Source organism: Triturus cristatus, chromosome 9 (assembly GCF_964204655.1).
Source record: "Triturus cristatus chromosome 9, aTriCri1.1, whole genome shotgun sequence".
NCBI lineage: Eukaryota > Metazoa > Chordata > Amphibia > Caudata > Salamandridae > Triturus > Triturus cristatus.
Window position 1 is genome coordinate 1,285,726,988 of NC_140592.1, and position 27,309 is coordinate 1,285,754,296.

General features: G+C 48.3%; 1 protein-coding gene across 3 annotated transcripts in view; it reads left to right on the top strand.

Annotated features, from left to right (window-relative positions):
- Nucleotides 1-4,834: 4,834 nt before the first annotated feature.
- The window catches only part of CLEC14A (C-type lectin domain containing 14A), a 40,832-nt gene continuing 18,357 nt past the window's right edge, over nucleotides 4,835-27,309 (top strand). The window contains exons 1-2 of one of the 3 annotated variants that reach the window (XR_014968968.1): nucleotides 4,836-6,149; nucleotides 14,430-15,470. Coding sequence is in view for 2 of the 3 variants with exons in the window: in XM_085627467.1 (XP_085483593.1) it covers nucleotides 4,901-6,149; nucleotides 14,430-14,437 (1,257 nt within the window). In the remaining variant the exon portion in view is untranslated. Of the gene's footprint in view, nucleotides 6,150-14,429; nucleotides 15,533-27,309 lie in introns of those variants that run through there. The other 2 variants (XM_085627467.1, XM_085627466.1) reach the window with 2 other exon arrangements.

Sequence of the window (27,309 nt, forward strand, 5' to 3'; positions counted from 1 at the left end):
ATAACACACGACGCATAGTGCATCTCATAGAAAAGGCTTCTAGGCGACGCTTGCCGGCCGTCCTGGTTGGTCTGGATGCCGAGAAGGCGTTCGACCGGGTGGACTGGGGCTTTCCCTTCTCCACCATGCGTCGGATGGGCTTTGCAGACGCCTTTATAGCGATGATACGGGCCAACTATCGAATTCCTATGTCGCGGGTTCAGGTCAATGGGACCTGTTCGGCTCCGTTCGCCCTCTCTAGGGGCACCAGGCAGGGGTGCCCGCTGTCCCCCCTCCTGTTTGCCCTGAGCATTGAGCCGCTGGCGATGGCCATTCGACGCAACCCGCAGATTACGGGTATCCTGTTCGCAGGGGAGGACCATAAGATCTCCCTGTTCGCTGATGATGTGCTTCTATTCCTTACTCACCCCTCCGCGTCGCTTCCGACTCTCCACGCAGAGCTGCGGCGCTATGAACGAGTGGCGGGGTTCAAGATTAATCAGGACAAGTCGTATATCCTTAATCTTACGCTTCAGGATGATGAGCTAGCACACCTCCGGAGGAGCACACCCTTCCGTTGGGCGACTACATCGCTCCAATACTTGGGAGTTCAGCTCACCCCCTCCGTAGATGATCTATATAAGGCCAACTTCCCCCCCCTTCTTGCGCATATTAAGGCTGACTTAGCGCGCTGGAAGCCTTTGTTTATCTCCTGGCTGGGGCGTATTCACTCGCTCAAAATGACGATATTGCCGAAGTTGCTCCACTTGTTCCAAGCCCTCCCCATTGATGTCCCTCTCTCCTTTTTCTCGACTCTACGCTCCCTATGCTCTCGCTACATCTGGCAGGGGGGCAGAGCCCGGCTGTCATTTTCCTTGTTGCGGAGGCCGCGTTCTGCGGGTGGGGCAGGCCTCCCCGACTTCCACCTTTACTACAAGGCGGCTCAACTGCGGGTTTTGATAGAATGGTCGAAGAGAGAATCGGATAAACATTGGCTACATATGGACAGGTCGGTGGCAGGTCGGACAATTTGGGATTTGGCGTGGCGCCTGAAACAAGATAGACCCGAAAACGCTTACATCAGCACGCCCACTAGAACAACTTTGCGGGTTTGGGACACTGGCTTCGGACGAACGGTGGACCACTTTCCCTTCCCCCCACACACCTATTCATGGGTTGGCGGCCTTTCCACCGGCGCTTACTAGAGGGCCATTCGCTGCGTGGGAGGAGGGGGGTTGTTTAATGGTCGGACATCTTTTTAGGGGGACACGGTTGATGACCTTTTCCGAATGTAGGACTGACTTTAGCCTTCCGCACACTGAACACTATAGATACCTCCAGCTCAAGCACTGGCTTCAAACACAGGAGCTCCAGGCAGCGGTCCGCAGGCCCCAGACACCCTTTGAAAAATTTGCGCGCACTACCACATCTATGAGGGGGGCAATCTCCTTTCTTTATGGTCACCTTTTGGCCACTGTAGTCTCCCCGTCCCCACGATTTAAGGCTAAATGGGAGGAGGTGCTGCTGCGACCAATTGAGGAACGGGAGTGGGAGGCGTTGTGGTCGGACATCTCTAAGCACAACCACTCGATAGAATTGCGGGAGGCGCACATGAAGGTAATGGTGGATTGGTATTTATATCCAGACAAATTGCGGCGTATCTTTCCAGGCACCTCTGATCGCTGTTGGAGGGGATGCGGGTTACTGGGGGACTTTGAGCACATTTGGTGGACCTGTCCTACGATCCGCCCCTTCTGGGAAGAGATCTTGGCACACATTAAATCTATGTTGGGCTACCCGATCCCCACCTCAATGGCGACAGCATTGTTGGGCCTGCGAGACCCCTCCCTGCGCTACCAAACCAGAGCGGATAAGGCAGTGATGTGGCTGTGCTTGGGGGCGGCGAAGGTGGCCATTGCGGCCAACTGGAAGAAGCGGACAGCGCCCACGGCCTCGATGTGGCATGCCCGCCTCTGGAGACTCCTGAGCCTAGAGAGAATGACGGATATCTTCAGGGATGACTATGCCGCGTTTGAGCTCAAGTGGGGCCCGTTGGTGACTTTCCTTTCTCGAGGTCTGCTGGCGGCGGTTTGCCCGCCTCAGCTTAGGGGCCTACGGCTGTTTCAATTGTAGTCGGCCGCTGCGGCTTTGGGTGACATCCCCTGCTTGTACTGATTGCGGCTCCGGGGTTCTTGGGTGAACCCTTGACCGGCCTCCGCTTGGGACGGACATCTCCCTTCCCTTTTCACAGCGCCGGGCCTTCGGGCCCCGCTACCGGAGTCCCTCCCCTGTCTCTCTCTTTCCTACTTTTCCTTCTCTTTCTCTCTTTTTTCTCTTATGATTTGGGGGTGGGGTGGGGGGGTAGGGAGGGAATGTGGGGAGTTGGGGATGATCGTAAATTGAAGTTGCGGCATCATGACATAGTGCCAGCGGGGTGTTTAGGCCAAGCTTTTTGAGTGCCGGACCGGCATGGGACTGTTAGTACCCGATGGGCGCCCACTGGAGGTTTCCGGGGTATCACTCCCGGGCCTGCTTCCCCCCCTTATGTTAGCTTTTCTGTACCCCTCCTATAGCGAATGTTACGATTGGGGAGGCTCGCCTGTTTTGGGTTCGGCTAAGGGTTGGTACGTTGTTGTATCCACTATCGCTTGCTGGTCCATTCAGCTATGAGGCACATGTCATGGTCTGTTCTGTATGTTATGCTCTCTTTTTGTGGCTAATAAAAACAATTTTGACAAAAAAAAATATATGTTTTACATGCCCTGGTGAGGGAAAAAATGCCAATTTCACTTTTGCCCATTATAGCACATTGGCTCCATTGGCCAACATGGGGATACTTTAACACCAGGAATCAGGGGCTGTGAGTAGCTGTTATTGATGCCCTGAGTGAGCACCAGGAATCAGTGGCTGTGAGTAGCTGGTGGCCAGGTTGAGTACCAGGAATCAGATGCTGTGAGTAGCTGTTATTGATGCACTGAGCGAGTACCAGGAATCAGTGGCTGTGAGTAGCTGTTATTGATGCACTGAGTGAGCACCAGGAATCAGAGGCTGTGAGTAGCTGTTATTGATGCACTGAGCGAGTACCAGGAATCAGTGGCTGTGAGTAGCTGTTATTGATGCACTGAGTGAGCACCAGGAATCAGAGGCTGTGAGTAGCTGGTGGACAGGTTGAGTACCAGGAATCAGTGGCTGTGAGTAGCTGTTATTGATGCACTGAGCGAGTACCAGGAATCAGTGGCTGTGAGTAGCTGTTATTGATGCACTGAGTGAGCGCCAGGAATCAGAGGCTGTGAGTAGCTGGTGGACAGGTTGAGTACCAGGAATCAGTGGCTGTGAGTAGCTGTTATTGATGCACTGAGCGAGTACCAGGAATCAGTGGCTGTGAGTAGCTGTTATTGATGCACTGAGTGAGCACCAGGAATCAGAGGCTGTGAGTAGCTGGTGGACAGGTTGAGTACCAGGAATCAGTGGCTGTGAGTAGCTGTTATTGATGCACTGAGCGAGTACCAGGAATCAGTGGCTGTGAGTAGCTGTTATTGATGCACTGAGTGAGCACCAGGAATCAGAGGCTGTGAGTAGCTGGTGGACAGGTTGAGTACCAGGAATCAGTGGCTGTGAGTAGCTGTTATTGATGCACTGAGCGAGTACCAGGAATCAGTGGCTGTGAGTAGCTGTTATTGATGCACTGAGTGAGCACCAGGAATCAGAGGCTGTGAGTAGCTGGTGGACAGGTTGAGTACCAGGAATCAGTGGCTGTGAGTAGCTGTTATTGATGCACTGAGCGAGCACCAGGAATCAGTGGCTGAGTAGCTGTTATTGATGCACTGAGCGAGCACCAGGAATCAGTGGCTGTGAGTAGCCTTTATTGATGCACTGAGCGAGCACCAGGAATCAGTGGCTGTGAGTAGCTGCTATTGATGCACTGAGTGAGCACCAGGAATCAGTGGCTGTGAGTAGCTGTTATTGATGCACTGAGTGAGCACCAGGAATCAGGGGCTGTGAGTAGCTGTTATTGATGCACTGAGCGAGCACCAGGAATCAGAGACTGTGAGTAGCTGTTATTGATGCACTGAGTGAGCACCAGGAATCAGTGGCTGTGAGTAGCTGTTATTGATGCACTGAGTGAGCACCAGGAATCAGAGGCTGTGAGTAGCTGTTATTGATGCACTGAGTGAACACCAGGAATCAGTGGCTGTGAGTAGCTGTTATTGGTGCACTGAGTGAGTACCAGGAATCAGTGGCTGTGAGTAGCTGTTATTGGTGCACTGAGTGAGCACCAGGAATCAGTGGCTGTGAGTAGCTGTTATTGATGCCCTGAGTGAGCACCAGGAATCAGTGGCTGTGAGTAGCTGGTGGCCAGGTTGAGTACCAGGAATCAGTGGCTGTGAGTAGCTGTTATTGGTGCACTGAGTGAGCACCAGGAATCAGTGGCTGTGAGTAGCTGGTGCTGTCCCTGATGGGTTGGGGGAAGGTTTCCCTGGTGCGGTGGTGAGTGGCTGGCACTGGTAGGCGGGTGGGGAGCTGGCACTGGTAGGCAGGTGGGGAGCTGGCACTGGTGGGCTGGTGAGTAGCGGGCACTGGTGGGCAGGAGAGTAGCGGGCTCTGCTGGGCAGGTGAGTAGGGGGCACCGATTTGCAGGTGAGTAGCTGGTCAGTTCGTTCTCCAGGGGGCAGAGGGGCATTCCTTCAGCAGTCTTGGCTCCAGACCCCCCCCCCCACCCCCCACGGCCCTCACTCACAAAGGCAGGATGCCTGCTGCGTACAGTCAGAGCCCCGCACACAATCACCGATCACTTCCTGCCCAGGATGACGGCATCTTCTGGGCAGGAAGTCCTAAGGAAGGGGCAGGGCGTGGCCCCGGGAGTCGGCGGTCTCTGGGTCTCTGGCAGAGGGCAGTAGAGGGGCAGTGTAGCGCCTGCACCATGAGGACTCTTGGGCTCTCCTGCCTGCTTCTGCAGGTGGCCTCTCTGGGGGTCGCCGGACAGGACCCGGGGGCCCCGGCGGTCACCCTGTGCTCGCCTCAAGGCCTCTGCTACAGCCTGCACTCCGAGGCTCGTGGCTACACGGAGGCCGAGGCCGCCTGTGCCCGCCAGGGCCGCCTGACCCCCATGAAGGACGAGCGGGAGAAGCGCCACATCCTGGGACTGATGGAGGAGGGGGGCGCGGGCCTGGACAAGGCCTGGATAGGGCTGTCCAAGCCCCCTGCGCAGTGCGTGGTGGAGGACAGGCCGCTCAGGGGCTTCCAGTGGGCCCCTGGAGATGAGGCATCGGAGGTGGCCCTCTGGGCTACCAGCCCTCAGTCCACGTGCACCAGCGCCAGGTGTGTGGCCCTGCAGAGGACCGAGGGGGGCACAGACTGGCACTGGAAGGAGTACTCCTGCAGTAAGCGGTACTCCTATATCTGTAGACACGACCACCAGGGGGTCTGCTCCTCGCAGGACCTGTACCATGGTGAACTGGTCTACCAGCAGCCCTTCCTGGCGACCCGGCCACCAGTGTTCAGCCCTGCTGGCACCGAGGCCACGGCCATGTGCCACAGCGGCGACCGGAATGTGACTGTGGCCTGTCAGTGGCACGCGGGGGGCTTCCAGTGGGTGTCCACCGAGGGGCTGCACCCCATCTGCTCCTGCCCTGCTGGCTACGAGCCCACTGGGAATGGGCACTGCGCCGACACCAATGAATGCCAAGGGGCACCTTGTGGAGGCCGCGCTTGTCACAACACCCAGGGGGGGTTCACCTGCCCCGAGGTGAGCACAGGGGGCCTCTCATCCCTTGATGGAACTACGTCAGTGCCTGGCAGCACACTGGCACCCGGAGGCACGCATGAGGCGATGGTGCCAGGGCGCGACGAGAGAGCCACTCCCAGGCCCCACGCAGAGCCAGGACCAACATCCCCGGGCCACCCCCTGACCCAAGGTCCCGGGCTCTCAGCAGAGGGGGGCCCTGAGCCCACCGGGGCCGCCTCTGATGCCAGCTCCTTCGCCCATGTGCTGGTGCCAGCTATCCTTGCCGCCGTCACCCTGGGCATCCTCGCGCTCTTCTTCGTCGCCATCTACAAAATGTGCTGCAGAAGAAGAAAAGTAGGCAAGACAAGGGAGAAAGTGCCAACCGCAGAGGGCAACGACCCGGAGGGGCAACCCATGCCCTCTGTGGACCACCCGGAGGAGAACGGTGAGTGAATCCGGCGGGGCAGAACACAGGGCAGGAGGGGCAGAACACAGGGCAGGAGGGTCAGAAAACATGCAGGAAGAGCAGTGTGCAGGGCAGGAGGGGCAGAACACAGGGCAGCAGGGGCAGAACACAGGGCAGAAGGGTCTGTGTGCAGGGTAAGGGGGCAGAACACAGTGCAAGAGGGGCAGTGTGCAGGACAATGGGGCCGAACACAAGGTAACAGGAGCAGAGCACAGGGCAGGGAGGGCAGAACACAAGGTAACAGGAGTAGAGCATAGGGCAGGAAGGGCAGAACACAGTGCAGGGGGGTCTTTGTACAGGACAAGGGAGCAGAACACAGTGCAGGAGGGGCAGAACACAGGACAAGTGAGGTAGAACACAGGGCAAGAGGGGCAGAACACAGGGCAAGAGAGGCAGAACACAGGGCAAGAGAGGCAGAACACAGTGCAGGAGGGGCAGAACACAGGGCAAGAGAGGCAGAACACAGGGCAAGAGAGGCAGAACACAGTGCAGGAGGGGCAGAACACAGGGCAAGAGAGCCAGAACACAGGGCAAGAGAGGCAAAACACAGGGCAGGAGGGGCAGAACACAGTGCAGGAGGGGCAGAACACAGGGCAAGAGAGGCAGAACACAGGGCAAGAGAGGCAAAACACAGTGCAGGTGGGGCAGAACACAGGGCAAGAGAGGCAGAACACAGGGCAAGAGAGGCAGAACACAGGACAAGAGGGGCAGAACACAGTGCAGGAGGGGCAGAACACAGGGCAAGAGAGGCAGAACACAGGGCAGGAGGGGCAGAACACAGTGCAGGAGGGGCAGAACACAGGGCAAGAGAGGCAGAACACAGGGCAAGAGAGGCAAAACACAGTGCAGGTGTGGCAGAACACAGGGCAAGAGAGGTTGAACACAGGGCAGGAGGGGTGAAACATAGGCGAGGATAGGCAGAACACCGTGCAGGAGGGGCAGTGTGCAGGGCAAGGGGGCAGAACACAGTGCAGGAGGGTCTGTGTGCAGGACAAGGGGGCAGAACAGTGCAGGAGGGACAGAACACAGGACAAGAGGGGCAGAACACAGGGCAAGAAGGGCAGAACAGAGGGCAAGAGAGGAAGAGCACAGGGCAAGAGAGGTTGAACACAGGGCAGGAGGGGCAGAACACAGGGCAAGAGAGGCAGAACACAGGACAGGAGGGGCAGAACGCAGTGCAGGAGGGGCAGTGTGCAGGACAAGGGAGCAGAACACAGTGCAAGAGGGGCAGTGTGCAGGAAAATGCGGCAGAACACAAGGTAACAGGAACTGAGCACAGGGAAGAAGGGCAGAACACATGGTAACAGGAGTAGAGCACAGGGCAGGGAGGGCAGAACACAAGGTAACAGGAGCAGAGCACGGGGCAGGAAGGGCAGAACACCGTGTGCGGGAGGGTCTGTGTGCAGGACAAGGGGGCAGACACATTGCAGGAGGGGCAGTGTGCAGGGCAATGGGGCACAGCACAGTGCAGGAGGGGCAGTGTGCAGGGCATGAAGGGCAAAACACAAGGTAACAGGAGCAGAGCACAGAGCAGGGAGGGCAGAACACAAGGTGACAGGAGCAGAGCAGAGGGCAGGAAGGGCAGAACACAGGGCAAGAGAGCCAGAACACAGGGCAAGAGAGGCAAAACACAGGGCAGGAGGGGCAGAACACAGTGCAGGAGGGGCAGAACCCAGGGCAAGAGAGCCAGAACACAGGGCAAGAGAGGCAAAACACAGTGCAGGTGGGGCAGAACACAGGGCAAGAGAGGCAGAACACAGGGCGAGAGAGGCAGAACACAGGGCAAGAGGGGCAGAACACAGTGCAGGAGGGGCAGAACACAGGGCAAGAGAGGCAGAACACAGGGCAGGAGGGGCAGAACACAGTGCAGGAGGGGCAGAACACAGGGCAAGAGAGGCAGAACACAGGGCAAGAGAGGCAAACACAGTGCAGGTGGGGCAGAACACAGGGCAAGAGAGGTTGAACACAGGGTAGGAGGGGTGAAACATAGGCGAGGATAGGCAGAACACCGGACAGGAGGGGCAGAACACCGTGCAGGAGGGGCAGTGTGCAGGGCAAGGGGGCAGAACACAGTGCAGGAGGGTCTGTGTGCAGGACAAGGGGGCAGAACAGTGAAGGAGGGGCAGAACACAGGACAAGAGAGGCAGAACACAGGGCAAGAAGGGCAGAACAGAGGGCAAGAGAGGAAGAACACAGGGCAAGAGAGGTTGAACACAGGGCAGGAGGGGCAGAACACAGGGCAAGAGAGGCAGAACACAGGACAGGAGGGGCAGAACGCAGTGCAGGAGGGGCAGTGTGCAGGACAAGGGAGCAGAACACAGTGCAAGAGGGGCAGTGTGCAGGAAAATGCGGCAGAACACAAGGTAACAGGAACTGAGCACAGAGAAGAAGGGCAGAACACATGGTAACAGGAGTAGAGCACAGGGCAGGGAGGGCAGAACACAAGGTAACAGGAGCAGAGCACGGGGCAGGAAGGGCAGAACACCGTGAGCGGGAGGTTCTGTGTGCAGGACAAGGGGGCAGACCACATTGCAGGAGGGGCAGTGTGCAGGGCAATGGGGCACAGCACAGTGCAGGAGGGGCAGTGTGCAGGGCAGGAAGGGCAAAACACAAGGTAACAGGAGCAGAGCACAGAGCAGGGAGGGCAGAACACAAGGTGACAGGAGCAGAGCAGAGGGCAGGAAGGGCAGAGCACAAGGTAACAGGAGCAGAGCACAGGGCAGGGAGGGCAGAACACAAGGTGACAGGAGCAGAGCAGAGGGCAGGAAGGGCAGAACACAAGGTGACAGGAGCAGAGCAGAGGGCAGGAAGGGCAGAACACAAGGTGACAGGAGCAGAGCAGAGGGCAGGAAGGGCAGAGCACAAGGTAACAGGAGCAGAGCACAGGGCAGGAAGGGCAGAACACAAGGTAACAGGAGCAGAGCACAGGGCAGGAAGGGCAGAACACAAGGTAACAGGAGCAGAGCACAGGGCAGGAAGGGCAGAATACAAGGTGACAGGAGCAGAGCACAGAGCAGGGAGGGCAGAACACAAGGTGACAGGAGCAGAGCAGAGGGCAGGAAGGGCAGAACACAAGGTGACAGGAGCAGAGCAGAGGGCAGGAAGGGCAGAGCACAAGGTAACAGGAGCAGAGCACAGAGCAGGGAGGGCAGAACACAAGGTGACAGGAGCAGAGCAGAGGGCAGGAAGGGCAGAACACAAGGTGACAGGAGCAGAGCAGAGGGCAGGAAGGGCAGAGCACAAGGTAACAGGAGCAGAGCAGAGGGCAGGAAGGGCAGAACACAAGGTGACAGGAGCAGAGCACAGGGCAGGAAGGGCAGAATACAAGGTGACAGGAGCAGAGCACAGGAGAGGGAGGGCATAACACAAGGTGACAGGAGCAGAGCAGAGGGCAGGAAGGGCAGAATACAAGGTGACAGGAGCAGAGCACAGGAGAGGGAGGGCAGAATACAAGGTGACAGGAGCAGAGCACAGGAGAGGGAGGGCATAACACAAGGTGACAGGAGCAGAGCAGAGGGCAGGAAAGGAAGAACACAAGGTAAAAGGAGCAGAGCACAGAGCAGGGAGGGCAGAACACAAGGTAACAGGAGCAGAGCACAGGGCAGGGAGGGCAGAACACAAGGTGACAGGAGCAGAGCAGAGGGCAGGAAGGGCAGAACACAAGGTGACAGGAGCAGAGCACAGAGCAGGGAGGGCAGAACACAAGGTGACAGGAGCAGAGCAGAGGGCAGGGAGGGCAGAACACAAGGTAACAGGAGCAGAGCACAGGGCAGGGAGGGCAGAACACAAGGTAACAGGAGCAGAGCACAGGGCAGGGAGGGCAGAACACAAGGTAACAGGAGCAGAGCAGAGGAGAGGGAGGGCAGAACACAAGGTAACAGGAGCAGAGCACAGGAGAGGGAGGGCAGAACACAAGGTAACAGGAGCAGAGCACAGGGCAGGGAGGGCATAACACAAGGTAACAGGAGCAGAGCACAGGGCAGGGAGGGCAGAACACAAGGTGACAGGAGCAGAGCACAGGGCAGGGAGGGCAGAACACAAGGTGACAGGAGCAGAGCAGAGGGCAGGAAGGGCAGAACACAAGGTGACAGGAGCAGAGCACAGAGCAGGGAGGGCAGAACACAAGGTGACAGGAGCAGAGCACAGAGCAGGGAGGGCAGAACACAAGGTAACAGGAGCAGAGCACAGGGCAGGGAGGGCAGAACACAAGGTGACAGGAGCAGAGCAGAGGGCAGGAAGGGCAGAACACAAGGTGACAGGAGCAGAGCAGAGGGCAGGAAGGGCAGAACACAAGGTAACAGGAGCAGAGCAGAGGGCAGGAAGGGCAGAACACAAGGTGACAGGAGCAGAGCAGAGGGCAGGAAGGGCAGAACACAAGGTGACAGGAGCAGAGCACAGGGCAGGAAGGGCAGAACACAAGGTGACAGGAGCAGAGCACAGAGCAGGAAGGTCAGAACACAAGGTAACAGGAGCAGAGCACAGAGCAGGGAGGGCAGAACACAAGGTGACAGGAGCAGAGCACAGAGCAGGAAGGGCAGAACACAAGGTAACAGGAGCAGAGCACAGAGCAGGGAGGGCAGAACACAAGGTAACAGGAGCAGAGCACAGGGCAGGAAGGGCAGGGCACAAGGTAACAGGAGCAGAGCACAGGGCAGGAAGGGCAGAACACAAGGTGACAGGAGCAGAGCAGAGGGCAGGAAGGGCAGAACACAAGGTGACAGGAGCAGAGCAGAGGGCAGGAAGGGCAGAACACAAGGTAACAGGAGCAGAGCAGAGGGCAGGAAGGGCAGAACACAAGGTGACAGGAGCAGAGCACAGAGCAGGAAAGGAAGAACACAAGGTAAAAGGAGCAGAGCACAGGGCAGGAAGGGCAGAACACAAGGTAACAGGAGCAGAGCACGGGAGAGGGAGGGCAGAACAGAGGTAACAGGAGCAGAGCACAGGAGAGGGAGGGCATAACAGAGGTAACAGGAGCACACATGTAGAATGCAGCACACATGCAAAGAAGGACAAATGGGGAGAAATTAAAACCTTTCTCCTTTTACACCACACCAGCCTCAAGGAGGCACAGGAGTTTTGCGCCAACCTCTGCTTACAATTCTTTGCAGATAGGAATTTGTGTAAAAACTCATGGGAATGCCCACACACCACCCAAGGAACACCCATGGAATGCCCACGCACCACCCATGGAACACCCATGGAATGCCCACGCACCACCCATGGAATGCCCATGCACCACCTATGGAACGCCCACGCACCACCCACGGAACACCCATGCAGCACCTATGGAATGCCCATGCACCACCCATGGAAAGCACACGCACCACCCATGGAACGCACATGCACCACCCATGGAACACCCACGCACCACCCATGGAAAGCCCACGCACCACCGATGGAACGCCCACGCGCCACTTATGGAATGCACACGCACCATCCATGGAACGCACACACACTACCCATGGAACGCACATGCACCACCCATGGAATGCACACGCACCACCCGTGGAATGCACACGCACCACCCATGGAACGCCCTTCTGATGCAAAGTAATGTAAAGCAGCGCATTGTACACTTTGCATTACATTTAGTAACAAATTGCATTTTGGATGGATTGTAACCATCACCTCTACACTTTGTGTGAGATCGAGGCCCGATTTACTATTCTTTGACGCAAGGGAATGGTGCTCCACAGTTGCAGTGCCACCTTGTGTCAAAGGGGGAGATACTAGAAGAAATGCCCAGTGTGTACCAAGATATGGTGCATTTTTTCTCTCCCTGTGCACTGTTGCACTTTTGACAGACATGCGCAAACACACACACTCTTGCGCCATAGTTTGAGGGGAAGTGCGTTCTCTGAAGCATTGGTTTTGTGCTGGAAGGGGACCCGTCTCATAAAAAAGACGTTTTTTAAAGGCTTATCACAGTTTGTATGTGTGTTGTACAATGCAGCACACATGTAGGAGAAACAAAAACATTGTTCCTCGTTTTGCTTGCCTCGAGGAGTTGTATGATTTTGGCACACATTCCTGTCAACCACTGTTTGTGGATCGAGACCCATGGTTAGTTTCATAGAAAATTCCCATGCACCACGCCCCTTGACTCAAAATAACACAAAGCACATAGCACAATTTTGTGTTAATTTCGGAGTCTATCCAAAGCAAATCAGGATTTGCGCTGGATCGCAAATTCCACCCTAACACCTGGCAAAGCGTCAGTAAACCTGGGCCTGAGTGTCAGTAAGTGTGAGTGAGATTAAGAGTAACGTAAGCGAGTGAGAATGAATAAGACTGAATGTAAGAGGATGTGAGTGTGAGTGAGAAAGAATGAATGAGAGCGAGTGAGAGAATGAGTGTGAGTGTGAACGTCAGTGTGAGCCAGAATGTGATGTGATGCTTACGAGCTTGTTTTTGGCCCTGGCATACTGAAGGCAACGATTGTCTTCTAGAGGTAACCAGGGCAGAATACTGGCACCAGCACACGTGCAGCAAGTCCTTCCATGAGAGACATCTGTGACACATTACTCACACTGGCACGCAGGAGTTAGACCATCTGGGCATACCCTTCTTACTTAGGGTGACTATAGTATCACAAAAAGATGATAGACAGAATACTGAACATTATGAAACATTAACTGCCAGTCACAGATCTGGGTTAAATCCTTAGGGACAGATTTACGAGAAAGTGACTCAGTGCTTTCCGCAAGCCATGTGGCTGCGCCGCGCTGCGGCACTTCCAAAGCACAGGAATGTGACATATTTACAATGATATGTCGTATTCATGTGCACTCCCACGCGCTGGCACACAAACTGCAGCCATGCGCAGGCGCAGGCACCCTTGCACCATGGTGCAAGGATGCCTGCGTCATGGGGAGATTGTTTTTGGGCAGGAAGGGGCACCTTCCTGCACGAAAACAATCACTACAGGCATTTTCCTCTTTCAATGTGTGCTATAGAATGCATCATGCATTGAAAGAGGTAAAAACGAGGAGAACTGAAAACATTTCACCTCGTTGTGCCTCCCTATGCCTCCCCTGTGGAGGCGTAGCATTCACACGCATTTCCAGATTTACGATTCCTGGTAAATCTGGAAATGTGTCTGGTTCCATGGGTGCTGCGTGGAAACACCAACAGCAAAACCCATGGAACGACCCTTTCGCGCAAAGTGATGCGTGTAAAGGGGCCGTATTTACAAGGACAGTAAAAGCCACAGAGGGCGGCTTTTTATGTCCTTGTAAATATGGAGCAGTGAAATACGCCACCAGTACGTCACAAAAACTGAGGTACTGGTGGCGCAGGGGGCTTGTAAATCTGCCCCTTAGTTTTTTTGCTCACCATTCCACCCCAGTTTGGACCCAGCCATATGCAAATCAGTCTTGACCCTGCTTATGGATTTAGGGCCAGATCTCTGTGCTGGGGTGAATGTTTGACATTGTTCGGCATTCTGCCTAACATTTGTTCTTTTTGCATGTGTCAGCCTAAGTGGGACAGGTATGCCCAAACGTGGGTCCCGTGCCACCTTTAGTAAGAGGCAAGTAGACACAATTTGTCCAGGACGCAATTTGTCCAGTGTTACTGCGTTCCTGTTCGGTGCTAAAGTGCAACCTATGGGCCCGATTCACAAGAGTGATCTGAGACAAAATCCTACCTTTACAACTTAAGTTAGGATTTTGTCTCAGTTTAGAAGTAATAAAGCTAGGAATCCTAACACTCCTAATTGCCTTTTGTGAATACCGGAGGTCGTAAAGTTAGGATTCCTAACACTCCTAAACGCCTTTTGTGAATACCGGAGGTCGTAAAGTTAGGAATCCTAACACTCCTAAACGCCTTTTGTGAATACCGGAGGTCGTAAAGTTAGGATTCCTAACACTCCTAAACGCCTTTTGTGAATACCGGAGGTCGTAAAGTTAGGAATCCTAACACTCCTAAATGCCTTTTGTGAATACCGGAGGTCGTAAAGTTAGGAATCCTAACACTCCTAAACGCCTTTTGTGAATACCGAAAGTCGTAAAGTTTGGATTTTGTCTCAGATTAGGAGTCGTAAAGTTAGGATTCCTAACACTCCTAAACGCCTTTTGTGAATACCGAAAGTCGTAAAGTTTGGATTTTGTCTCAGATTAGGAGTCGTAAAGTTAGGATTCCTAACACTCCTAAATGCCTTTTGTGAATACCGAAAGTCGTAAAGTTAGGATTGTGTCTCAGATTACTTTTGTGAATCGGGCCCAATGTTATTAACTGAAAGATGTCCTGTTGTTTCAGGTCTTTAATGCATACTCACCAGAAGTGCAGCCCTGGAAACAACCCGCAGCAGGAGTAAAACCAAGGGAAGGCGCACAGCAGGAGGGAGACCAAGAGAATGAACTGCACCTGGAGAACGACCAGAGGAAAGAACTGCACTTGGAATGGGACCAGTGGAATGAACTGCACCAGGAGCAAGACCAAGCGAATGATCTACACCTGGAGTAAGACCAAGGGAATGAACTGCCTCAGGAGTAAGACCAAGCAAATGAACTGTACCAGGAGTAAGACCAAGAGAATGAACTGCACCTGGAGAACGACCAGAGGAAAGAACTACACTTGGAATGGGACCAGTGGAATGAACTTAACCAGGAGCAAGACCAAGCGAATGATCTACACCTGGAGTAAGACCAAGGGAATGAACTGCCTCAGGAGTAAGACCAAGCAAATGAACTGTACCAGGAGTAAGACCAAGGTCATAAATTGCCCTTGGAGTATGACCAAAGGAAGGAGCTGAGGCAGGAGTAAGACCAAGGAAATGAACTGTCTCAGGAGTATGGCCAGTAGAAAGAGTAGCACCAAGAGTAGACCGATACAATGAACTGTACCAGGAGTATGACTCATGGACGGGCCTGCATTAGCTGTAAGAGCTAAGGAAGTACCTGAACCAGGTGTACAGCCCCATGGAACTACCTCCTCAGTCTGACCCATGGCAGGTTCACACCCAGAACAAGTCTCCGTTCTGGACTAGAATAGTTTATGCTGACGTAACTGGACCTGGAGTTCTTCTCACTGGAGTAGTTTATGAGGAAGTGACTGAACTGGGAGTATTTCTCATTGCATCAAAAAACTTCTCCCCAAAGTGACTGCTTCCAAAGTATTTTTTGATGAAGTAACTGCAGCTGCATGATTTTTTGCTGGATTGAGTGACCTGGAAGTATTAATCACTGAAGTAAATGGACATGGAAATATTATCCAGAACTATGGCTACACAAAATTAATTTCCAGAGAATTAATGTGTCCGGAAGCATTTCTCATCGGAGTGATTCAACCATGGTGCGGGTGAGGGAATAAATCCTCATGAAGTGTTAGCTCCAACATATGAATAAAGTCTAGAAATGAAACCAGTTGCAGTTATTTAATGAGCTGCGTCATGTACTGAGCTGCATCTTTTACTGAGCTGCATCTATTACTGAGCTGCATCTTTTACTGAGCTGCATCTTTTACTGAGCTGTATCTTTTACCAAGGTGCATCTTTTACTGAGCTGTGTCATGTACTGAGCTGCAACTTTTACTGAGCTGAATCTTTTACTGAGCTGCCTCCTTTACTGAGCTTCATCATTTACTGAGCTGCCTCCTTTACTGAGCTGCCTCCTTTACTGAGCTTCCTCATTAACTGAGCTGCACCTTTTACTGAGCTGCATCTTTTACTGAGCTGCATCTTTTACTCAGCTGTATCTTTTACCAAGGTGCATCTTTTATTAAGCTGTGTCATGTACTGAGCTGCATCTTTTACTGAGCTGCATCTTTTACTGAGCAGCATCTTTTATCAAGCTGTATCTTATACCAAGCTGCATCTTTTACTGAGCAGCGTCGTGTACTGAGCTGCATCTTTTACTGGGCGGTGTCGTGTACTGAGCTGCATCTTTTACTGAGCTGCATATTTTACTGAGCTGCATCGTTTACTGAGCTGCATCATTTACTTAGCTGCCTCATGTACTGAACTGCATCTTTTACCAAGCTGCATCTTTTACTGAGCTGTGTCATGTACTGAGGGATCACTGACATAATATCAACTACAAAAATATAGACTTACAAAAATATCGATGCCAAAATATAGAATACCAAAATATCGACTCCCTATCTCCAAACAGGAAAATACAAAAATATAGAATCCAAAATATCGTTGTAAATAATATAGTTAGTCAAAATATCGAATTTTTTAAATGGCTTAAAAGTAATGTAAAATTAATGAAATAATACATATAAATAACTGACACATACTTAAAAATACTTAAATAACATTAAAATTAATAAATAATTAATGTAAGTAAAAAAATAAATTAATACATATATATTAACGTAATATTTATTAAAAATATTCTATATTTTCTGCGTAGGATAGCGGGCGGGTAAAATTTACTATTACCACTCCAGTAACTGCAATAGTAGGGAAAGCACTGGATAGCGGGAGGGTAAAAATTACTATTCCCACTCCAGAGAATGCAACAGTAGAGAAAGCGTTGGATAGCGGGAGGATAAAATGTACTATTCCCACTCCAGTGAGTGCAACAGTAGGGAAAGCGTTGGATAGCGTAGGGGTAAAAATTACTATTCCCACTCCAGAGAGTGCAACAGTAGGGAAAGCATTGGATAGCGTAGGGATAAAAATAACTATTCCCACTCCAGAGAGTGCAACAGTAGGGAAAGCGTTGGATAGCGGGAGGGTAAATTTACTATTCCCACTCCAGTGAGTGCAACAGTAGGGAAAGCGTTGGATAGTGTAGGGGTAAAAATTACTATTCCCACTCCAGTGAGTGCAACAGTAGGGAAAGCATTGGATAGCGTAGGGGTAAAAATTACTATTCCCACTCCAGAGAGTGCAACAGTAGAGAAAGCGTTGGATAGCGTAGGGATAAAAATTACTATTCCCACTCCAGTGAGTGCAACAGTAGGGAAAGCGTTGGATAGCGTAGGGGTAAAAATTACTATTCCCACTCCAGAGAGTGCAACAGTAGGGAAAGCGTTGGATAGCGTAGGGATAAACATTACTATTCTCACTCCAGAGAGTGCAACAGTAGGGAAAGCGTTGGATAGCGGGAGGGTAAAATTTACTATTCCCACTCCAGCGAGTGCTACAGTAGGGAAAGCGTTGGATAGCGTAGGGGTAAAAATTACTATTCCCACTCCAGAGAGTGCAACAGTAGGGAAAGCATTGGATAGCGTAGGGATACAAATTACTATTCCCACTCCAGAGAGTGCAACAGTAGGGAAAGCGTTGCAAAGCAGTAGGGTAAAAATTACTATTCCCACTCAAGTAAGTGCAAAAGTAGGGAAAATAATAAATTAATATTTTGTTAACAATTAATTAATTATTAATACCAAAACAAGAATTACAATTAATTACCAATCACACAAGATTTAATAATTGATTATTTATAAATACCAATATATTTTTGTTTAATTACCTATTAATAATTAATTAACAACCAATTGTTTTTCAATAACAAACATTAATAAATGCTAATAATACCAATTAATCATTAATTAATAATATATTGATTAACGATATACACAAATTATTTAAATAATTAATTTTTTACAATTATATTACTTCCCACCATATTCCCCTATAAACACACTAACCACTACAAATATTAAATAAATACAATTAATATAATTATCAATTAAACAATTAATACAAATTAATTACCAATTAATACAAATTATTTACCAATTAATAATTAATCAACCACCAATTAATTTTCAATACCAATTAATAATTAACTAATAACAATTAAATTACTTCCCACCCTATTCCCCTATAAACCCACAACCCGCTACAGAAGTAAAACGCTAAATTAAATTAATGATATATTAATTAACAATATACACACATCAATTAAATAATTAATTATTTACAATTATATTACTTCTCACCATATTCCCCTATAAACACACTACCCACTACAATTATTAAATAAATACAATTAACATAATTATCAATTAAACAATTAATACAAATTAATTACCAATTAATACTAATTATTTACCAATTAATAATTAATCAACAACCAATTAATTTTCAATACCAATTAATAATTAACTAATAACAATTAAATTACTTCCCACCCTATTCCCCTATAAACCCACAACCCGCTACAGAAGTAAAACGCAAAATTAAATTAAAAATTATTAATAATTCCAATAAATTATTATTTAATGTATTATAATTAAATTACTTCCCACCCTACTCCCCTATAAACCCACAACCCGCTACGGAATTAAATTACACAAAAATAAAATATCATAAAATTCATTACTTTAAAAATATTCTAACATACATTACAATATTAATACATACTTTTAACACATATACTAACACTTAAAAACACTATAAAAAATTCGATATTTTTAACAACTATATTATGACTGTCGATATTATTTACTTCTATATTATTGCAATCGATATTTCTTACCTGTTTTTCGATATTCTTCACTACTATATTTTGGTAATTCGATATTCTGTCCATTCTATATTTAAAACTCGATATTCTGTCCACTCGATATTTTTTTTTCGATATTATGTCTATTTACCGTACTGAGCTGTGTCATGTACTGAGCTGCATCAGTTAATGAGCTGCATATTTTACTGAGCTGTGTAATTTACTGCGCTGCATCATTTACTGAGCAGCATCATTTACTGAGCTTTATCATGTACTGAGTTGCTTCATGTACTGAGCTGCATCTTTTACTCAGCTGTGTTATGTACTGAGCTGCATCAGTTACTGAGCTGCATCTTTTACTGAGTTGCATCATTTACTGAGCTGCATCATGTACTGAGCTGCTTCATGTACTGAGCTGCATCTTGTATTGAGCTGCATCATGTACTGACCTGCATCATGTCCTGAGCTGCAGCATGTCCTGAGCTGCATCATGTACTGAGCTGCATCATGTACTAAGCTGCATCAGTTATTGAGCTGCATCTTTTATTGAGCTGCATCTTTTACTGAACTGTGTCATTTACTGTGCTGCATCTTTTACTGAGCTGCATCATGTACTGAGCTGCATCATGTACTGAGCTGCATCATTTGCTGAGCTGCATCTTTAACTGAGCTGCATCTTTAACTGAGCTGCATCTTTTACTGAGCTGCGTCCTTTACTGAGGTTCATCATTTACTGAGCTGCATCTTTCACTGAGCTGTGTCATTTACTGAACTGCATCTTTTACTGAGCTACGTCATGCACTGAGCTGCATCATTTACTGAGCTTCATCTTTTACTGAGCTGCATCATGTACTGAGCTGCGCCATGTACTGAGATTCATCATTTAATGGGCTGCATCATTTACTGAGCTGCTTCTTTTACTGAGCTGCATCTTTTACTGAGCTGCAACTTTTATCAAGCTGCATCTTTTACCAAGCCGCATCTTTTACTGAGCAGCGTCGTGTACTGAGCTCCATCTTTTACTGAGTGGTGTCATGTACTGAGCTGCATCTTTTACTGAGCTGCATCTTTTACTGAGCTGCATCCTTTACTGAACTGTGTCATGTACTGAGCTGCATCTTTTACTGAGCTAAATCATTTACTAAGCTGCATCATTTACTTAGCTGCTTTATGTACTGAGCTGCATCTTTTACCAAACTGCATCTTTTACTGAGCTGCGTGATGTACTGAGCTGTGTCATGTACTGAGCTGCACCAGTTACTGAGCTGCATCTTTTACTGAACTGTGTATTTTACTGCGCTGCATCATTTACTGAGCTGCATCATTTACTGAGCTGCATCATGTACTGAGTTGCTTCATGTACTGAGCTGCATCTTTTACTCAGCTGTGTTATGGACTGAGCTGCATCAGTTACTGAGCTGCATCTTTTACTGAGTTGCATCATTTATTGAGCTGCATCATGTACTGAGCTGCATCATGTACTGAGCTGCATCATGTATTGAGCTGCATCATGTACTGACCTGCATCATGTACTGAGCTGCATCATGTCCTGAGCTGCATCAGTTATTGAGCTGCATCTTTTATTGAGCTGCATCTTTTACTGAACTGTGTCATTTACTGTGCTGCATCTTTTACTGAGCTTCATCATGTACTGAGCTGCATCATGTACTGAGCTGCATCATTTGCTGAGCTGCATCTTTAACTGAGCTGCATCTTTTACTGAGCTGCCTCCTTTACTGAGCTTCATCATTTACTGAGCTGCATCTTTCACTGAGCTGCATCATGTACTGAGCTGCATCAGTTACTGAGCTGCATCTTTTACTGAGCTGTGTCATTTACTGAACTGCATCTTTTACTGAGCTACGTCATGTACTGAGCTGCATCATTTACTGAGCTTCATCTTTTACTGGGCTGCATCATGTACTGAGCTGCGCCATGTACTGAGATTCATCATTTAATGGGCTGCATCATTTACTGAGCTGCTTCTTTTACTGAGCTGCATCTTTTACTGAGCTGCAACTTTTATCAAGCTGCAACTTTTACCAAGCTGCATCTTTTAATGAGCTACGACATGTACTGAGCTGCATCATTTACTGAGCTTCATCTTTTACTGAGCTGCATCATGTACTGAGCTGCTCCATGTACTGAGATGCATCATTTAATGGGCTGCTTCTTTTACTGAGCTGCTTCTTTTACTGAGCTGCATCTTTTACTGAGCTGCAACATTTATCAAGCTGCATCTTTTACCAAGCTGCATCTTTTACTGAGCAGCGTCGTGTACTGAGCTCCATCTTTTACTGAGTGGTGTCATGTACTGAGCTGCATCTTTTACTGAGCGGCATCTTTTACTGAGCTGCATCCTTTACTGAACTGTGTCATGTACTGAGCTGCAACTTTTACTGAGTTGCATCATTAACTGAGCTGCATCATTTACTTAGCTGCCTCATGTACTGAGCTGCATCTTTTACCAAACTGCATCTTTTACTGAGCTGCGTCATGTACTGAGCTGCGTCATGTACTGAGCTGCATCAGTTACTGAGCTGCATCTTTTACTGAACTGTGTATTTTACTGCGCTGCATCATTTACTGAGCTGCATCATTTACTGAGCTGCATCATGTACTGAGTTGCTTCATGTACTGAGCTGCATCATTTACTGAGCTGTGTCATGTACTGAGCTGCATCATTTACTGAGCTGCATCTTTTACTGAGCTGCATCATTTACTGAGCTGCATCATGTACTGAGCTTCTTCATGTACTGAGCTGCATCATGTACTGACCTGCATCATGTCCTGAGCTGCATCATGTACTGAGCTGCATCATGTACTGGGCTGCATCATCTACTGAGCTGCATCAGTTACTGAGATGCATCTTTTATTGAGCTGCATCTTTTAGTGAGCTGTGTCAGTTACTGTGCTGCATCTTTTACTGAGCTGCATCTTTAACTGAGCTGCATCTTTTGCTGAGCTGCATCTTACACTGAGCTGCATCTTTTACTGAGCTGCCTCCTTTACTGAGCTTCATCATTTACTGAGCTGCATCTTTTACTGAGCTGTGTCATTTAGTGAGCTGCATCTTTTACTGAGCTATGTCATGTACTGAGCTGCATCATTTACTGAGCTTCACCTTTTACTGAGCTGCATCATGTACTGAGCTGCGCCATGTACTGAGCTTCATCAATTAATGAGCTGCATCACTTACTGAGCTGCATCTTTTGCTGAGCTGCATCTTTTACTGAGCTGCAACTTTGATCAAGCTGCATCTTTTACCAAGCTGCATCTTTTACTGAGCAGCGTCATGTACTGAGCTGCAACTTTTACTGAGTGGAGTTGTGTACTGAGCTGCATCTTTTACTGAGCGGTGTCATGTACTGAGCTGCATCTTTTACTCAGCTGCATCTTTTACTGAACTGTCTCATGTACTGAGCTGCAACTTTTACTGAGTGGTGTCGTGTACTGAGCTGCATCTTTTACTGAGCGGTGTCATGTACTGAGCTGCATCTTTTACTCAGCTGCATCTTTTACTGAACTGTCTCATGTACTGAGCTGCATATTTTACTGAGCTGCATCGTTTACTGAGCTGCATCATTTACTTAGCTGCCTCATGTACTGAGCTGCATCTTTTACCAAGCTGCATCTTTTACTGAGCTGTGTCATGTACTGAGTTGCATCAGTTACTGAGCTGCATCTTTTACTGAGCTGTGTAATTTACTGCGCTGCATCATTTACTGAGCAGCATCATTTACTGAGTTTTATCATGTACTGAGTTAATTCATGTACTGAGCTGCATCTTTTACTGAGCTGTGTCACGTACTGAGCTTCATCATTTACTGAGCTGCATCTTTTACTGAGTTGCATCATTTACTGAGCTGCATCATGTACCGAGCAGCATCATGTATTGAGCTGCATCATGTACTGACCTGCATCATGTCCTGAGCTTCATCATGTACTGAGCTGCATCATGTACCGAGCTGCGTCATTTACTGAGCTGCATCTTTAACTGAGCTGCATCTTTTACTGAGCTGCATCTTTTACTTAGCTGCATCTTTTACTGAGCTACTTCCTTTACTGAGCTTCATCATTTACTGAGCTGCATCTTTCACTGAGCTGCATCATGTACTAAGCTGCATCAGTTACTGAGCTGCATCTTTAACTGAGCTGCATCTTTTACTGAGCTGCCTCCTTTACTGAGCTTCATCATTTACTGAGCTGCATCTTTCACTGAGCTGCATCATGTACTGAGCTGCATCAGTTACTGAGCTGCATCTATTACTGAGCTGTGTAATTTACTGAACTGCATCTTTTACTGAGCTACGTCATGTACTGAGCTGCATCATTTACTGAGCTTCATCTTTTACTGAGCTGCATCATGTACTGAGCTGCGCCATGTACTGAGATTCATCATTTAATGGGCTGCATCATTTACTGAGCTGCTTCTTTTACTGAGCTGCATCTTTTACTGAGCTGCAACTTTTATCAAGCTGCATCTTTTACCAAGCTGCCTCTTTTACTGAGCAGCGTCGTGTACTGAGCTCCATCTTTTACTGTGTGGTGTCATGTACTGAGCTGCATCTTTTACTGAGCTGCATCTTTTACTGAGCTGCATCCTTTACTGAACTGTGTCATGTACTGAGCTGCATCTTTTACTGAGCTGCATCATTTACTGAGCTGCATCATTTACTTAGCTGCCTCATGTACTGAGCTGCATCTTTTACCAAACTGCATCTTTTACTGAGCTGCGTCATGTACCGAGCTGCGTCATGTACTGAGCTGCATCAGTTACTGAGCTGCATCTTTTACTGAACTGTGTATTTTACTGTGCTGCATCATTTACTGAGCTGCATCATTTACTGAGCTGCATCATGTACTGAGTTGCTTCATGTACTGAGCTGCATCTTTTACTGAGCTGTGTCATGTACTGAGTTGCATCATTTACTGAGCTGTGTCATGTACTGAGCTGCATCTTTTACTGAGCTGCATCTTTTACTGAGCTGCATCATTTACTGAGCTGCATCATGCACTGAGCTTCTTCATGTACTGAGCTGCATCATATACTGACCTGCATCATGTCCTGAGCTGCATCATGTACTGAGCTGCATCATGTACTGGGCTGCATCATCTACTGAGCTGCATCAGTTACTGAGCTGCATCATTTATTGAGCTGCATCTTTTACTGAGCTGTGTCATTTACTGTGCTGCATCTTTTACTGAGCTGCATTATGTACTGAGCTGCATCATTCACTGAGCTGCATCTTTAACTGAGCTGCATCTTTTGCTGAGCTGCATCTTTCACTGAGCTGCATCTTTTACTCAGCTGCCTCCTTTACTGAGCTTCATCATTTACTGAGCTGCATCTTTTTCTGAGCTGTGTCATTTACTGAGCTGCATCTTTTACTGAGCTATGTCATTTACTGAGCTGCATCATTTACTGAGCTTCATCTTTTACTGAGCTACATCATGTACTGAGCTTCGCCATGTACTGAGCTTCATTATTTAATGAGCTGCATCATTTACTGAGCTGCATATTTTACTGAGCTGCATCTTTTACTGAGCTGCAACTTTTATCAAGCTGCATCTTTTACCAAGCTGCATCTTTTACTGAGCAGCGTCGTGTACTGAGCTGCAACTTTTACTGAGTGGTGTCGTGTACTGAGCTGCATCTTTTACTGAGCGGTGTCATGTACTGACCTGCATCTTTTACTCAGCTGCATCTTTTACTGAACTGTCTCATGTACTGAGCTGCATATTTTACTGAGCTGCATCGTTTACTGAGCTGCATCATTTACTGAGCTGCATCATTTACTTAGCTGCCTCTTGTACTGAGCTGCATCTTTTACCAAGCTGCATCTTTTACTGTGCTGTGTCATGTACTGAGTTGCATCAGTTACTGAGCTGCATATTTTACTGAGCTGTGTAATTTACTGCGCTGCATCATTTACTGAGCAGCATCATTTACTGAGTTTGATCATTTACTGAGTTGCTTCATGTACTGAGCGGCATCTTTTACTGAGCTGTGTCACGTACTGAGCTTCATCATTTACTGAGCTGCATCTTTTACTGAGTTGCATCATTTACTGAGCTGCATCATGTACTGAGCAGCATCATGTATTGAGCTGCATCATGTACTGACCTGCATCATGTCCTGAGCTTCATCATGTACTGAGCTGCATCATGTACCGAGCTGCATCATTTACTGAGCTGCATCTTTAACTGAGCTGCATCTTTTACTTAGCTGCATCTTTTACTGAGCTACCTCCTTTACTGAGCTGCATCAGTTACTGAGCTGCATCTTTTACTGAACTGTGTCATTTACTGAGCTGCATCTTTTACTGAGCTACATCATGTACTGAAGTGCATCATTTAGTGAGCTTCATCTTTTACTGAGCTGTATCATGTACTGAGCTGCGCCATGAACTGAGCTTCATCATTTAATGAGCTGCATCATTTACTGAGCTGCATCTTTTACTGAGCTGCATCTTTTACTGAGCTGCAACTTTTTATCAAGCTGCATCTTTTACCAAGCTGCATCTTTTACTGAGCAGCGTCGTGTACTGTGCTCCATCTTTTACTGAGTGGTGTCGTGTACTGAGCTGCATCTTTTACTGACCTGCATCTTTTACCAAACTACATCTTTTACTGAGCTGCGTCATGTACTGAGCTGCGCCATGTACTGAGCTGCATCAGTTACTGAGCTGCATCTTTTAATTGAGCTGTGTAATTTACTGCGCTGCATCATTTACTGAGCTGCATCATTTACTGAGCAGCATCATGTACTGAGTTGCTTCATGTACTGAGTAGCATCTTTTACTGAGAAGTGTCATGTACTGAGCTGCATCATTTACTGAGCTGCATCTTTTGCTGAGCTGCATCATTTACTGAGCTGCATCATGTACTGAGCTTCTTCTTGTACTGAGCTGCATCATGTACTGACCTGCATCATGAGCTGCATCATGTACTGAGCTGCATCAGTTACTGAGCTGCATCTTTTATTGAGCTGCATCTTTTACTGAGCTCTGTCATTTACTGTGCTGCATCTTTTACTGAGCTGCATCATGTACTGAGCTGCATTATTTACTGAGCTGCATATTTAACTGAGCTGCATCTTTTGCTGAGCTGCATCTTTCACTGAGCTGCATCTTTTACTGAGCGGCCTCCTTTACTGAGCTTTATCATTTACTGAGATGCATCTTTTACTGAGCTGTGTCATTTACTGAGCTGCATGTTTTACTGAGCTACGTCATGTACTGAGCTGCATAATTTACTGAGCTGCATCTTTTACTGAGCTGCATCTTTTACTGAACTGTGTCATGTACTGAGATGCATCTTTTACTGAGCTGCATTGTTTACTGAGCTGCATCCTTTACTTAGCTGCCTCACATACTGAGCTGCATCTTTTACCAAACTGCATCTTTTACTCAGCTGCGTCATGTACTGAGCTGCGTCATGTACTTAGCTGCATCAGTTACTGAGTTGCATCTTTTAATTGAGCTGTGTAATTTACAGCACTGCATCATTTACTGAGTTGCATAATTTACTGAGCTGCATCCTGTACTGAGTTGCTTCATGCACTGAGTTGCATCTTTTACTGAGCGGTGTCATGTACTGAGTTGCATCGTTTACTGAGATGTGCCATGTACTGAGCTGCATCATTTACTGAGGTGCATCTTTAACTGAGCTGCGTCATTTACTGAGCTGCATCATGTACTGAGCTTCTTCTTGTACTGAGCTGCATCATGTACTGACCTGCATCATGTGCTGCATCATGTACTGAGCTGCATCATCTACTGAGCTGCATCAGTTACTGAGCTGCATATTTTATTGAGCTGCATCTTTTACTGATCTCTGTCATTTACTGTGCTGAATCTTTTACTGAGCTGCATCATGTACTGAACTGCATTATTTACTGAGCTGCATCTTTAACTGAGCTGCATCGTTTGCTGAACTGCATCTTTCACTGAGCTGCATCTTTTACTGAGCTGCCTCCTTTACTGAGCTTCATCATTTACTGAGATGCATCTTTTAATGAGCTCTGTCATTTACTGAGCTGCGTCATGTACTGAGCTGCATCAGTTACTGAGCAGCCTCTTTTACTGACCTGTGAAATTTACTGCGCTGCATCATTTACTGAGCTGCATCATTTACTGAGCTTTATTATGTACTGAGTTGCATCATTTACTGAGCCGTGTCATGTACTGAGCTGCATCATTTACTAAGCTGCATCTTTTACTGAGCTACATCATGTTGAGGAAATCAAAATTAAAAGACCGCTCCCGGCTCTGTCCCCTCACAAACTTCCCTTTCTCATTGTGCTCTAAAACAATTCTATACAGCATCCATTTTAAGAATTCATGTCAGCTTGCCCAGGGTCAGCCAGTTCAAGTATCTCCTCATACTGCAGCTGGTTTTCAGACAGTAACCTTCACGCATTTTTGTGCTTAAGCCGATTCTAAACAAATGGGCCCACCATCTTACTCTTTTCTAAGAAAAGCAAGTTTATCTCGTATCTCTTCAAGGCCGGCTGGCCAAGGGCCCACTGGGGCCTCGCAGAATGTCAGAATGTCACGTAACTCAGTTCTCTCCAAGTTTGTCTGTTCATGACTCGCTCACCACATCCTTATCTTTCAGTCACACAAGCCCCCTCTCCCTCTGACAGCATCCACCCGAGTTGTTTTCTTGAAAAATTTGCTGATCTGTGTGTTTTTGCATATACGTCTTGGGCAATGCTAACTTGTAATGTT